We start from the raw sequence: 16,058 nt of genomic DNA, 5'->3' as shown, positions 1-16,058 counted from the left end.
TCCCAGTTAAGTAGGAAATGGCTGGGTGCTTTAGTGTGCTCTTTTTCCAGGAAAATGCAGTAGGGCTAGGATTTTGAAACGTTCTAGAGAAAATTCTGGCTACTGAGCTAATTTGCTAGGGCTATGATCTGGAAGGAACCATATCATCTCTCTCCTTCCTGCCTATGTAGCAGTTTAGATGTTAGTAACCTCTCTTGTTTGGCAGTTTGTATTCTTTGAAGGCCAAGTTCATGCAGGGAAACACATTGGCAGAGAAAATTGTAAATAGTGCCAGGTACAATTGTTCATCGAGGCCTATTATCTTGAAGTTTCTTGTTTGAGCTGTATCTTACAGAGGAGCTTTGTCTGAGCCAAAGACCTCTGGAGCGATGTTAACAGGGTACCAGGTAGCATTGTAAATGGGTGCTTAGGGAGGAATAATGAAGCCCACAATTCTGCTTAACTGCCAATTAGTTCTCTGTTCAAGATGGAATTATGTTCATGGTATCATGTCTGGATATTTATACTTGCTTATAGTAGCTACTCCCCTATGCACCCCCAGATACACAAAATATATATTCAGTACAGAAATGCTGTAATTACAGATCTGTGTTAAATTCTTCCCTATCGGCTCAATAGCAGTCAGCTGTCAAGCAAATCAGTGCCAACTCTTATTAGTCTTTAGCCTACTGTTCAGCCAGTATATTTGACTCTTCTTTTGTCCTTCATTGTCATCTAGCAGGTGCTGTAGGAGTGCAGCGCCAAGTCTCCCATTGACTCACCCTCATCCGTTTCCATTCATGTGGGTCATAAGAACAATAACCTCCAGGACTGCTACTTGTGCCATTTTCATCTTCCCTCCCCATCCCCATCATTTCTTTATGATTTTAACCTCATAAAGGGACTGCCTTTTTTTTTTATAATTGGTCAGATGTGAACAGTTTTGGAAGCATTTTCAGCTAATGTGGTTTATAAAAAGTGCTTAAAGTAGTATACACAGACTCTGATCTCTGTAGTAGGAGCTATCTTGCTTGCATGTTTCAGTGTCTTTCAGATGTTGCCTTTTAGTGTCCTTGGAAAATTTCTCTAAGGTTGGTTGCTTTTGTGATTAAAAGTGGCTACATGGCATCTTAGTTTTATTATGACTGTCTGCAGATATGAAAGCAAGTTAGCACAAGTGCACCACCAGCCAAGCCTTCTGTCTCTCTTTCCCTTCCAGTGATTTATGAAAGAGGAAACTACTGGTAATTCCTAAAGATTGCAAGGCACATAGGCTTTTTGTGAACAGTAAAAAGCAAAGCATGGTCAAAAGATGAGCGGACATCGCTAATATTTTACATGAATTTGTGGAAAATTTTTATACAAAATTGTTCAGTTGAAACTTGGCTTCCCATCTATATTCCACTGAAATCAGAATGGTATATCATTGCGTGTTGCAATAGGCGACCTTTTAGATTATAAGCTTGATGGCAAGAATTGTTATTAATCTTTCATTTACAAAGACTCTTCCTTCCTTTCTTGGCTGAGGAGTGCAGTGTTTAAAAATAAAATTAATACATGAATAAAGTGTCACAATTTCCATTAACAATATGTAAGACCTTCAGGAATCCATAGGCTGGCCAAGAACTACGCTGGAGAGCTGAGGCTTGGGCAGGGAGAGAGGAAGGTGAGGATATGATATATCTGCTGATCTCTATTTTGTGGAAGCAAGCAGACTTGAGCCTAGGATGAAGGTGGGGCTCAAATCTTGAAAAAGGTTGAAGCCTATATAGAAAGAAGAGAGGGGAAGCAGCCACACTTGCAACAGATTTAAGTAAAATAATTATTTCAAACATGAGCCATGTGGTGGAAGGCTTACCTAAAGAAAGATCAACAACTGGAGAGGATCCAAACAATCATGTTATTATTTCCAAAGCTAGCAAGTTATATGAGTCACCAGTCTCTTGCACCCAGTTGAGCCAAATCAAGACCCCCAAAGTTACACGAGTCTGGCATAGAATGTAGATCAAAGAAAATACGAGCATATGTATACACCCAAAGGAGGTCTCAATAAAGAGAATTGCTTTACAACCAATAAAGAAATAAGATCACTCTAAAGGAGGCAAGGGTGTCATTTATAGTGGATCATTTAATTATGAGCACATTCTTTGGAATACAACATAGTAGCTTTGGGGTATGAGAGGTGTTTAACTGTTATTCCAACAAGCTGACCTTGTATTTGTTAGGGAAGAAGGGAGAGAGAAGGGAGCAGAGCAATATACATATTTGAATCTATTGCCTTTGTTTTAGGCATAATGCTATAGGTGTTTAATAACAAATCGGCATCATAAGAATTTGGTACTTAAAGGAGCCATGAGAGAAATACAATTAAAAGCATATATGCAATAGCATATACAAGAGTGGTTATATAACAGTGTAATTCAAGTTCTTAATTCCAAGTCACCAAAGCCATCGAGGAGGGACAAGACAGCATACTGATAAAACTATAACACACTCTTTTCAAATATTAAACACAGCAGGAAGGAGAAAACTACATATTAAAGCACTGGAAACAAAAGCTGCGTGTTGAAATATAAACTCGAGCATTTCTCCTTGCTGTTAAAAATTAAGTAAAAGGTTTTTCAATTGCTCCTCCTAGTGGATATGTTATAAAGGACACAAATCAAGCACGTCTTGACTTTGTAGTTCTTCGCGATTAAATCCATATAACCTTTCCATACAAATGGGAATATTAAGGAGTCTACTTTGCATTGCATCCGCGATTCATAATTGTTACACGGGGTTAGTGCAGTCTTTAATGTTAGTGCAGATATCTCAATAGAAGACTTAAGCTGACTTCGCTGTTTTTTTTTTTTTTAATTATGTTACCCAGCCAGAAGCCTGCGTGTTTCACCAACGCAAGAGTGGTTAAAACACGCCCCTGCGTTTTCAGAAACGGGAGAAGAGTTATCGTTTTGTTCCGGGGCGTGAGTTGCAATTCAACGCCTGAGCACCTAGCACGCAACTCCATGGTTATAACTTCGGGATTAATTTGTGGGGGTGCTGTTTCTTCCCCCATTATTATATACCCGAAGATTTCGGGAAAACTCGGGGCATTTCGGCTAGTTGTGATGACGCTATTGCACAACTCTAGTAACAACTAAGCTTTTATTTTTTTCTTTATTTTTATTTCTCACGGAGTAGTGTCGTAATCCTCGCTCTTCATGCAGAAACAGCCTTCCGGGCGAGCTGGAATCCTGGCAATTAAATGGCACCTTCCGTGTATTTTAGCCACAGTACGGAAGTGGTTTGCCGCTGCCGCCTTCTGAGATGATTTAAGACTTCCCAGTCAAGCCTCGGGTGCTGGACTTCCCTGGTAGTCTCCCCTGAGGTCTGATCCTAGTTTAGTTTCCTATTCCAAACAGGGTTAGCCGGGTGCTATCCCTCCTGAGACACAGGCAGGCTTGCCTTCTGGCTATTACTAATTTTCTCAAGATACGAGACAGGGAGAGAGAAAGATGCTATCTCTGGGGAGGAGAATGAGCTGAACTGACTCGGAGAGGTACCACTATGGTCACCAGCTGAAAAGAAACGGGAAGAAAGGACTAGGATAGCGGTGTTCTCCAGGCTGGCGCCCTCTAGGAACCCTGTGTCTGGGGATGATGGGACTTGCAGCTCAACACACACGTAAAGCATTAACAGGGGAAAAGGGCAAAGACACAGAAGGGGAAATCAAGGAGCCAGAGTGCACGGAATGCGTTCCAGACGCAGCGACGCCAGTCCTGACGCGTTGCTCCTCCGCAGCCGCGTAGTGCAATCCGTCTTTAGAAAGATTGGGGGGGGGCGGAGTCGAGGAGGGCACTGCCTTTGCTTTGCATCCTTGGGCGGCAGGAGACACGGTTGGTGGATTGGGCTTCGCGCAGCATGATGGGAAAATCCTTTTAGCATCCGGCATGGAGGCTCGGGTGCTCGGCGCCAAGCAGCACCCTCGCCGGGGGAGCCGCCGCCGCCCCCGCCCCCGCCCCCGCCCCCGCCCCAAGCAAAGGCAGAGAGATTGAGCCGGTGGCCCTTTTCGTGCAGGAGTTGGCGATGGTGTCCCAAGCTGTGCAGCTGCTTCGGCAGGGAGTGTGGGCAGCGTTGACCGGAGGCTGGTACCACGACCCGGAGCAGAGCAGATTCGCTAACAGCTGCCACCTCTACCTCTGGCTCTTCTTGCTGCTGCTGCCCATGGCGCTGCACTTGGTGAGTCTGGCCGGCCCACCCACCGGGAGAGCTGGGCAAGATCCCAGAGGGCGAGGGATCCTCTGGTAGGCCTCTGATTTGGGGAAGTGACACATGTCGCCTTCTTGCCCGCCAGGATGTATATGGAGGAAAGCATCTTTGGAGAGCAGGACATGGCAGATTGCTGAGAGCTGAGGAGAGGTGTAAGGGGGAGGATTTAAGAGACAAAAACAAGTGACCAGAGAAGGGATCTCTAATAAAACTTACCAACTATAAAAGCTACCCCTCCTAATCATTGTAATAAAAATATCATTTCTGCCCCTTTAACCGTGTTTTCTTATTACAGAACTTTGAATTCATTGCCACTGCTCTGCTCCCACACCAAGTCTCAAACCCCAAGTGTATTTTCTTCTTTAGGTCCTGTGCTGACTAACAAAATTAAACTGGGTATATATAGAGTTGATGGGCAGCTCTGCTAGTCTTGGGTATAGTAGTATCTAAGGTCTGATTTGCAAGTTGAAAGCATACAGGTAAAGTTTATTTTGCTCACTCACTCACGCATGCATGCACACACACTACTTTTGGAGAGTTAAAAAACTAAGTATGAAGTAAATATGTAGTATCATAGCTTAATGTTCTTTAAAGAAAAATGATAATATGACAGCGACTATCATAATGAGTTATAAAGTCCCTAATCCATTCAGCACCATGAATCCCGTTAGCAAGCGACTATATTTTAGCCTCAGCTCTCTCCTCTATAACCTGAAAAGGAATAATACTACAGTATCTTACAGGCTTCTACAGATGATACTTTTCAAACACTCAGCAAAGGAACAAGGCAAATATCAGCAGTATAATTGTTACTTATTTTACCATTAGGAAAATGCAACAGTATCAATCATAATGATTGATCTTGTTATTTAAATGATCAGATCATTTTTGATGGTGAATTAGCTTGACTCTTCATTATTCTTTTGTCTAGGCGTGTCCTCCCAGTATCATCACAGCTTTCATCTACTGTGGTTCTGTGACGTTATTTTTCATGATAATAAAGGTGATCATTTATCGCCTGCATGTGATGTTTGACAAAGGAGAGATGATTCAACAAAAACTCCCTTGTAAGGAAGAGAAACAAAATAAAGAATATAAAAGAGATAATGCAATTCAGCATAAAAATCTCAGGTAAGTTTACTTCCTTATGCAAGGCTATTTGGTATTATCGGAACCAATGATGAAGAATATGTGTATGAAAGTAAGCACATCATGTATGTAATAAGACTCTGCAGATGGATCACTTATTCCACAATCATGGGATCAAATGGATGCTGGAAATTTATCAATCATAAGATAATTGTTGACCATGACAAACAGCTATTTAGGAAAGGAATTAAATTATTACCTGAAGAATAATTGACTGGTATAACTGCCATATTTCTAGTAGTACTGTGCACACCCCTATTTGCATCAGGGCTCATTTTATCCAGTAACAAGGAGCACAGAAAGAAGATTTTTTTAAAGCTACAGGATCCGTAGAAAGCTGCCTTACATGAATCAAACAACCGGTACATCTAGCTCAGTGTGGTCTGCATGGTGGCAGCCGTTCCAGGATTTGGGGCAAGAGATGCTGGGAAGTGAACCTTCTCCGTGCACAGCTTGTGTTTTCCACTCCATTATGGCTCTTCTGGATTACTCTATAGTTACCTAGAGCCAAGTAGGTAGCTTTTTCAGATTGCCCCTGAAAAAAGTTAATGGCATTTCTGAATCAGCTTGTAGTAAACTCAGCACCTTTGAGAATGATTTATTCCTTACCTAATAATGATCACTAACTTTCTTGCATCTTCATTATTTTGAACAGCAATAACATAGGGGACAATGGTACAGTCGAAGAGACCAAGCGTAATGGTTCAACACCCACCATCCACAGTAGCATCAAAGTGCAGGCTATCCTCCCTCAACACCCTTCAGGAGGCCAGGTTAGTAAATTTTGCCTGTACTTTTCACTCTATATATGCCACTGGTATCTGTTACAATAACAGATGCAATATGGGTTTTATTTTAAAAAGAACAGCGCCCCCCCCAATTTCTTTTTTCTTAATAAAACAATACACACATTGTGCTCCAGAGTTCACCATGTTGGAAAACTGTTGCCAGTGGAGTGAAGCAGGAACAGAGAAGTTGGTATGACACATTTTGCTTCATTCCGCTAAGAGAGGAGGAGGAGATGGAATTCTCTTCTCATGATATCATGAAACTCCAATAACTTTTCGTTTTGGCCATCACACTAGAAGTAAACTTGAAAGTATGATGACCCCAAATTCTAAATGATTATTGAAAGTAACAGCTAGAGAAATTGAAAGCTACATTTTTTTTTCTTGGATCTGGCCCTTATTGAAAAATGCCCTCAGCATTGAGAGCTGAGTATTCAGCGAGTGGAAGAATGTTGGGGACACTTAAACTGAATCCGGTACCTGGCCTGATAAGTCCCTTTGCTTAGTCACAAAGGTACTGTCTTGTGACAAAACAAATCCAAACACTTTATTTGTATTCGAGAGCTCAGGAGGACATACATGGAGGGCCTGTGTACACAAGAGTGTTCTTAGTAACTGAGTATTTAAGAGATCCCCAAATATGTTTTTCAGTTGAATACAGGGACGGTTACTTCTGTGATGGAGAACATATATAGGGTACTTCTGTGTTGGAGGCTGGTCTGTCAAAGAGCGATTAGTCCACGGTCAGCCAGTGAGCTCAATGGTTCGATGGAAATTTCAACCTGGGACATCTTGGTCCACATTTAATACTTTAGCTATTACACTACATTAGCTCTCCATCATAGAAGAACCACTATATTAATGAGTAGGAATAATATGCTTCTCCATCTTACAATTTACCAGTATTTAGTTAGAGTTATAGTATTTAACTTCTTTCTTTATTGTGAAATACAGTCTGAATAAAACAGCCTAACGCCTATACCTTATGCTTTCTTGTATATATGGTTGTCTGGCAACTTGGAAAGATAGCTAAAAGATGCTGTATATTCATGTGCAGTGATTTCATTCATTAACTTGGGGGCCGTTGGAACATGGAACGTAATTACATTATTTGTTGCTTTGAAATGCATGTAATGTTATATTTACAGTTCGCATCATTTTAATTGATATGCTTCATTTCAGAACCTGCCAGCTCAAGAAACTATTGAAGATCTGAAAGGTATGTTACAAACAACATTCTATAGTGACCATGCTCAGTGGTCGTATATAGAAACTTTAGTCTGAAAGAGCTGAAGTGCAGCAGAAACACTTTCAAACTAATTGAAAGAAAAGGCCACTTCTCAGGCCTGGTTATAGCTTATTCATATTATTTATTTTCTTTAAAGACATCTTTTTAATGAACAGTCACATTTTAAGCCAAATAGATTTATATTTCTTGGCTCATTTAAAACATCACTGTCCTCTATGAACCAATCCTCCTTAAAGAATCTGAATTATATTTCTTTGTATCCCCTATCCATGTAATCATCAGGAATGTTCCTCAACTTGAGGGGATCTTCAGTTTATCTTTTCTTTTCAAGAATCTTTGGGGGGGGGGGTTATATCTCCTCTCCTCCCTGGCTTTGTCTTTCGAAGTTGTACAGAGCTGCCAAGCTGTGATGAATTCCTACTGAATTTCATGGAGTTTACAGCACAATCCCACACAATTATTAAGGATTACAGAATAAATCTCATATGGAAGACATGAACTCTATCCTTATTTTGTTGTTTTTGCTGCATCTGAATTAGCGTCCTTAGTATTTGAAATATTTTATACGTTTGAATATCTGCTTCATAAAATGTTTTATCTTTTTTTAAAAAAAAGAATAATGATACATGCATATTTTCATGGTTTTCTACTGATCTATATCATTTTTTGTAGATTCTAACTCAAGAAAACGTGGGTGGTGTCAAAGTAAATTTAGACACGTTCATGTTCCATTCAGAGCAATAGGATTTAACTGTACGCTGAGCGCTAATTTTCATGAATTTTCTAGAATGCCTTTCCTGGGAAAGCTCCGTGTATCTCTGACATGCTGTATCTCTGTGTCTCTTTTTACTAGGAGTATTGGTTTCAGAAGAACAGCCTGTCCCACCGGTATTGCTGACCTCACCCTGCATCAAAGCAGATATTCTGTCTTCTTCTGTGGCATGTATGCCAAGTTCTCCCACACCAGCAATAGTGGCCAAGCCGAATGCTGTGGAGACTATTATCAATAATGGAACAAGTGAAAAAGAAGAGAAGGCACAGCCTTCTAGCCATAGTGGAGAAGAGGATGCTCCTCTTGATAAAGATGTGATTGTTAACAAATTGCCAAATCTTTCCTTGTCCCAGTGCGATGTTTTAAAAACAGGCAAATCTTTTGAGCCTTGGAGTATTGACAATTCTGTCATCTTGTCAGAGCATTTAAACAATCCCAAGTGTTTCAGGAAAGAGAAATTACTGGATGGGTCAGCTCAAGACAGCACTACAACCAGTTTCCCTCAGTGCACTACTGTGGTAGCTAAGGGACTTGCAGAAAGCTCTTCTTATGGGGATGACCCAAAAGTACAATTTGATGAATCAGAAAGTGAGGTAGCTGTGGCTCTGGTGGACAATTCTCATTCTGGGGATCCATTCACGTTACATGAACCCATTAAAATAGTTATCACTATGAGTAGTGCCCAGAACTCAGCTACTGATTTAGAAGGCTTGCATCATATGGGTGCTGAGAAATCTGGTTCAGATCCAGAATCTGGTGTTGCTACAACAGTTCAAGGCAGTAAACAAAGCAACAATCAGATGATAATCCCTGTCATTACTTTTGAACTATCTGAGGACAGTGGAGGCCATGCTTTTCAAGAAGTAAGTGAAAGTTTAAGAACCCCAGACAATTTAAACGTAGATGCATCATCTAATCAATGTTCTGGCTATGAATCTGGTGAACAAGACAATATTGGAAAGGAATACAGTGACAATCCAGTAAATAATCATGAAGGAGCAATTATTTCTCCTGTAAATGCTTCTGGAACTCTAGAAGACCCAGAGGAAGGACACTGGAATTTGGAAGTCCCCTTGTATAAAACAGCTCATGAAAAGAGACATGCTCGTGTTCTCAGTGTGGATAGTGGGACAGATGTGTTTTTAAGTAAGAATTCTTCAGGGACTGTTAGTGGAAAAGAAAAACTTTTGCCAACCTCAAAATCTGATCTGGAAGCTAAAGAAGGACAGATACCAAATGAATCAAATTTCTTAGAATTTGTTTCACTGCTGGAATCCATCAGTACTTCAAAGCCAACAGCATCAGATTTGAAAGCAGATCCTGCAAAAGATAAAGGGCCAGCTGGAGGTACACTGCCTAATTCAAATTATTAGTTTCCAGTACACACAAGGAAATGTGGGGAATTTATGTGCATTAAAAGCAGTTTCCATTCATGCTAAAAAGCAAGGAATAGCCACTAATAAGTACATATGCTCTAGAATATTAAACATGAAAGGGATGTGCATAAATAAATACCTTATCCATAAATCCTTAGTTGATATAAGATGGATAGGGTTTTTTGGGCTGCAGTCGATATATATTGGATACTATATTTGATTAGTTTTTAAGAAGACACATTGTCTCCTGGTTGATCTTATTCTCTATCCTTTGCTGGGTTTGGAAAAAAAATACATTTCTTCACTCAGCCCTTCTTACAGTTATAAGCAATTGATTCCATTCTTTAGGAGTGTGTGTTCATGTATAAATAACAAATATACTTATATGTATCTTTTATAGAAATGCTGTTCCATTCCAAAATCTTCTCCAAATCAGATTTTCCAGTACTGTCATAATATTTATCTTTTCAGACCCTAATGTAGCTAATGCAGGAAAGGGATATGGCCTTCAGCTTTGAACAGAATGACATGTTGATCATAGATTGTAAAATAAGCTATAGATTGTAAAATAATTTTCAGTTACTTCCTAAATAAGCTGACTCTCTCTTTTGCAATATTAGAATTTAGGATCATCTATAAAAAATGAATAAGTTGCAGATAAAGGAAGTTAAGCTGTTGAACATCATGATAGCTACCAATTTAGGTGATTTTAAAGGATTATTAAATAAATGTATGGGTGATTTGGCTTTCAGGATCTATTAGTTTTGGTGGCTGTATAATACAATCATGATTAGGGTGGCAAGTCTCATAGCATGTATCTTACATATTGGATGCTGGAGAACAAATGGGAAGAGAGCTTGTTTGTGCGTCTGAATTTTCCTAGATATAGCTGATTGGCTGCTGCGTGACATAAAAAGCTAGACTTGATGGGCCCTTGGCTCAGGGCAGCAGGGCTCCACGTACGAAGTTCTATCAACCTCTGGGGAACGTAATTTTCACCAGTATTTAAGTGGATAAGATTCTTAAAGATCTAGATGTTGGAATAAGCAATGGAATAGGTGAACTATTGGATTAGCATTAAGAGCATTAAACTGGGGAACAGGTAATAAATGAATAGGATTTTTTAAAAAAAGTCAGTTATCCCAGAGGTAGGAGAAGGCAGCATAATAGAAACATGGGATGTCTGAGGAAGACAGAGATTATAGAATTTAAAGATGAGGACCAAAGAGCAAAAAGGAAGAGGAAGGAGAAGCAAGCTCAGGACTGAGCAACCTATATATAGTTGAACTAACAGTGAAATCAAGGAGACAGAAAAGGAGGAAAAGGAAAGATTTAGTGTCTCATTTCTTACAGACTCAGGTTAGAAGTCACTCCATCAATCCATGCAAATGTAAAGGAAAAGATAGCAGATGGTTCGTTTAATACTTGTGTAGCTTTTTTTCAGCACCACCAGTGCACATCATTCAGCATACATAAGTGCTTGGCCCAATAAATGTATTAACTTAGATTCTCAGGGGTGGAGGAATGAATTAATGTGATCATAAATTGGCTGGTGTGGGTCTTCCGGGCTGTGTGGCTGTGTTCTTGAAGTTTTGTTTCCTAACATTTCGCCAGCACCTGTGACCGGCATCTTCAGAGTGCAGGAGCACAGACAGGAGCAGTTCTCTCTGTGCCCAGCTGCTCCTGTCTGTGCTCCTGCACTCTGCCAGGTGCTGGCAAAAGATGCCAGGTGCTGGCAAAATGTTAGGAAACAAAACTTCAAGAACACGGCCACACAGCCCGGAAGACCCACACCAGCCATCGTATGCCGGCCGTGAAAGCCTTCGACAATACATTGATCATAAATTGATTTTCAAAGGTCTGATGCTTTCTATGTGTGGGATCTTCTAATCAAAACCCTTTTTATTCAGGAAACAAAAACAAAAGCAAAACAATTCCCAGGTTGTGTATGGAAAGCTTTCTCTTCCCTGTGTCTTTCAGATGGCTTTTTAAGAGAGAAAAAAGAGGGTGCTTTGGCAACAGAAAAAAATTGTGCAGAAAAAGAAAATCATGGTTCTTATAAACAGGATAGAACCGAGATGGAAACTCAAGATTCTACTAATATTAATCCAGTGATCCCAGAATCAATGAAGTTTACTGCCCAGTAAGAGCTATGTTCTTATTTTTCAAGTTTGCAGTGATATATGTTTGTCACTTACATTACAAAAGATTTTATGTAAATTTTCATTTGATCTATTTTCTTGGTTTGTTGAGAAATGGGTTGAGGGGGCAGAGAAGTATTTCATACATTGCTTTTGAAACTTTCTTTTTTCTTTTTCCTATTGATGTTTTGGCAAGTTACCAGAGCACCAGACAACGACAGATCATTTATCGGGTAACTTCACAGCCAGATAGTTCTGTCTTGCAAGTCATAAGTGGGCCTGAAGCATCTGTGCAAGAAGAGGTGTCTGTGGATGCAATGCATTTCTTCATAGATGGAAATGGTAACCTCATATGGAGGAGTTGGGAGGGGTAGTCACTTTACCTTTTGGATAGCTTATTTAGGTTTCTATCTGCGTGTGGATTAACTGTTCAGGCTCATTTATCTAGATGGATTCCAGGATTCCATGGGAGACATGGCTACTAGGTCTCTATGATAGGTTTTTAATGGAAAAGGGAATCGTTCAGATAGTTAGACCTTATGCATTTAAGGCTTTGGAGGTGAACATCAACCTGTCAAATGTGCCCAATAAGCAGTATAGGTATCATTTGACTCTGATACCCAGCTGTGCTTAGCAAATGTTGCATTAATTGCAACCTCTAGACATGTTGCAGTAGTCGAGACAAGCAGCAATCGAGGCATAGATAACTGTTGCCAAATTCAACTGGCTCTGGACAAGAATGCAGCTAGTGCAGTAGATGTAATTGTGTAAAAGTGCTTCTGGCCCCAGTCACCACTGTAAATCTCATGATATTGTTGGGATTTGCAACCCTACATATTTGGAGGGCACTGTAAGATCTTTAAAATCAGGGATTCTCAAACTTTGTGGCATTACAGCTCAATAAACAATAAATGAATGTGTGCAGTCCCCCATGAATAAAACTAATAACTTCATTACGGTTACCATTGAACAAGAAATAAGTATTCCAATTTATTTTTAATATTTAAATGTTAACTTTAGGTTAACCTAACCTAAGATAGAACCACCTTCCTACCCAATCTGGAGCTTAGGGTCAAGGGCAGGGTTCCCCCCTTGTTCTCTCACTCTAAGGAGTATACCCTTCTGCTCAGCTCCCTCCCTCTCACGCAGGGAGCAAGATGATTCACTTATTCTCTTTCTATGGTTGTTTACCCCACTAACCTCACAGTTTGACCCCCATTCCATATACTTCACTTCAGGCAACACAGGGCTAAGCCAGTATTCCTCCTCCAATCATGTTTACATAGCCTCCTGATACAATTCCTGGCTCTTCCATCCTGTTTTGCTCCACACTGTCCACCACTTTGTCCTCTCCTCTCCTCTCCTCTCCTCTCCTCTCCTCTCCTCTCCTCTCCTCTCCTCTCCTCTCCTCTCCTCTCCTCTCCTCTCCTCTGTTTTAAACTCCTTCCAGCTTTCCTTCTTTCTCTTCTCTCCTTCCTCCCTTTTCACTCTGGGTTCCAGATGCTGCAAGAACCACCCTCGTTCTCTGCCATCATGTCTGCTTCTCTTCCACAAACTCTCCTTTATAGCATTTGAATGTGCTGTGGGCAACAGCTTCTGAGGCTTCTGCACTCTCCTTTGGGCTGAATGCCAATGCCAGCAGTACCCAAGACCATCCAGATTCTAATCTTCAAGCCTGGTTGTAGTGCCTATCCATACTTTCTTGATGAAACATGGAACTGACTATGGCCTTGCTGTGTAAGGCCTTAATTTTCTCCATTTTTTCCACTCCCTTCCCTTTAACATTTTTCCCAGTTCCAGCTTAGTCTATGAACTTTTCTCCTTCTACCTTTCCTCCTCTTTCTTCCAGAGTTGATCTCTGGAATTAAATTTTATCATCCAAGTTTGGCACAGACCTGCTAACACACCCAGCCTCTCAGATGCCACTGTTCTGATTTATCCATGGAGGCTTTCCAAAGATGTGTAATATATAGGTGTAGATATCTGTACATCAAGTGGGAAGATGACGGGTGCAAAGTTATAGGAGGATTATTGCCAAGGCTGGCTGTGGCAAGGAGCATTTTAAAATTGCAGCAGATGTAATGGTGCTGAAATCTGTCTTATGAGATAGAGCTGAGAGAATGCAAGTCATTGACAAGGGTATCTTAAGATAGGATTTCTATTTCTGGAGAGCTTGGCCTTTTAATTCTATAATTTCCTAGTTATAAAATTGAGTGCATGACAGATCATTGCTCATCTGATTATGTCTTCTTTTATTTGAAGGAGAAATTAAGTCCTTTTACTTAAGGAGTCAAACAGAAGGAAATATTGAAAATTCACCCATCTATGATTGCATCTCCAACGCTCAGTAAGTAAGCTCCTCATGTGCTTTAAACATGTATATTTGAATTGTGGGATGACTTCATTTCACAGTCATGTTACATTGCTGGAGTGGTTACTTAGTTTTCCAAAATTAAATATTGGGAACATCATTTTCATGAAATGTCCATATGCGAATGAACATAGATTCTGTTGTATAATAATTTAGATAATTTCTGGTTCAAGCTCTGTGTTTTCTGCAGTAATTCATAGTATTTGTCCAACTCCTATCTATAGCTCCCAGTATTTGAACCTAGGACTTTCTTATTTGCAAAACATGTTATCTACCACTCATCTACTCAATCATGAAATGCAACTGTGGAATTTCTAGGACAAGAGTAAAGGAGTAGGTTTTATATTATATCCTGTAAAAAAATTAACAAAGTTCTTAATTTTGTGCCAGTAAAATATTAGGACTGCAATTGCAAATTTTTCCTGTGATGTAAGCTACTGTTCCAATAGAGGCAGCCTTCCATAAGTATTATTTCACCTAGTAGGGTACAGTAGTGGAAGAGGGCGATTGTCCTCACAACCTGGTTGTGAATATCGAAGTTGAGTGATGGACTCTTGAGGAAGAGGTGCACCACTGCCTTCTTCAGGGAGAATGACAGCACCTCCTCCTTCAAGGATACATTTACCATGGCCTTAACTCAGCCCACCATCACCTATTTGGAGAGCTTTACCAACCAGGAGGCATGATCTGGGCCAAATCCAAAACTTTGTCCCCAAACTCAGAAGTGGAAGGGGTTGCAGGAGAAGGCAGAAAAGGGCCACTCAATGAATGTGAGCTTTCTTCCCTTCATGGAATGGAAATTAGGGTTCCTTTTGTGTTCATGCATCAAATATGTGTTATCTTAAAGTATTAGTGTAGTATATCACCAACTTCTTGCTATAATGCAACCATGGTGTATTAAACATGTCAACATTGTTTTTCAGTTCATACTGAGGGAGGGAGGGAGGAAGGTTGGGCCTATTATCCTTCCCCTGTCTTGTCCCTTGCTAGTAACTATATAGGAAGACTTTCTGTCATCTTTCCTTCTGATGCTTAGCTAGCACAATTGTTGGAAATGATACAAATGTGTCATGCGGATTCAGCAACTCTTCATCTGCAGTTTCATGAATAATTATGAAACTCCTAATTTGTGTTGTTTTCAGCTCTAGTTGATGACTGAAGATATCAACGAAAATAATAAAGTTCAGGCCCAGTTGTAGGATTTGTAGACTTTTAACTGGGAACTTGCTTCTCTCTCTCCTGTGAGCAGGTTTCTCACTACATAGTCATTGTTGACCTAACATACTTCTCCCTCAAAGCAGGAGATTCAAATGGTCCCCTGCTTCCCCCTGCTGCAGTGTTCACTCTAATTTCTGACATTCCATGTGTGGAAAAAATGGTTCGTTCAAATTTATGTATTTGTTGAACTTCCAGTATACGGCCGTCTATCTCAAATACAATAATCCTAGGCAGCTAATAACAAAAACAATAAAAAAATTAATGTCACTCATACATGAAGCAACACAATTCCCTCCTATTGTGCTCCAACTAATAACTGCAATCAATATTGTGTAAGCATTTAAAATTGTTTCTTTTGAGGGGGAAATTTGAAATAGTAATGAAAGAAGAAAGAAAGAAAAAGAAAAACATACAAAAAGCATTTAGATAGTCCCCTCTTTTCATTTTTCCCATTTTTTCCTTGTTTCCTGAATGTATTCTAAACTTAATTATTATTAATTTCAAAATTGAAATTTTTATAACATTAATAATGATCATGGTCCTTGTATGGCCCAATACGCAACAAATATTAAACCTTTTTTGGAGGGAGCGGGGAAATTAATTAAACTTTTTATGGAGGGGTGAAAATTAAACCTTTTTTTGGAAGGAAGAGGAAAATTAAACCTTTTTTGGAGGGAGGAGGAAAATTAAATATTTTTTGGTGGGAGGGGGGCTTTTGGAGAGTTGCCTGTTGAAGAATACACATACAAAGGCCAAGGGAAGGT

At 40.0% G+C, this 16,058-nt stretch overlaps 1 protein-coding gene across 1 annotated transcript in view; it reads left to right on the top strand.

The window, feature by feature from the left end:
* PCNX2 (pecanex 2) overlaps positions 1-16,058 on the top strand; it is a 111,337-nt gene that overhangs the window by 1,520 nt on the left and 93,759 nt on the right. The window contains 7 exon segments of the mRNA XM_088143561.1: positions 5,162-5,361; positions 6,035-6,152; positions 7,350-7,386; positions 8,270-9,535; positions 11,545-11,707; positions 11,902-12,047; positions 13,968-14,052. Of these exon segments, the coding sequence (XP_087999687.1) occupies positions 5,162-5,361; positions 6,035-6,152; positions 7,350-7,386; positions 8,270-9,535; positions 11,545-11,707; positions 11,902-12,047; positions 13,968-14,052 (2,015 nt within the window).

This window comes from Python bivittatus, unplaced genomic scaffold (assembly GCF_059951505.1).
Source record: "Python bivittatus isolate LINGU-HERP-01145 unplaced genomic scaffold, Pbiv_v1 ctg000020_np1212, whole genome shotgun sequence".
Lineage (NCBI taxonomy): Eukaryota > Metazoa > Chordata > Lepidosauria > Squamata > Pythonidae > Python > Python bivittatus.
Note: the sequence above shows the minus strand (reverse complement) of the source record. Positions and strands in the feature narration are given on the sequence as shown.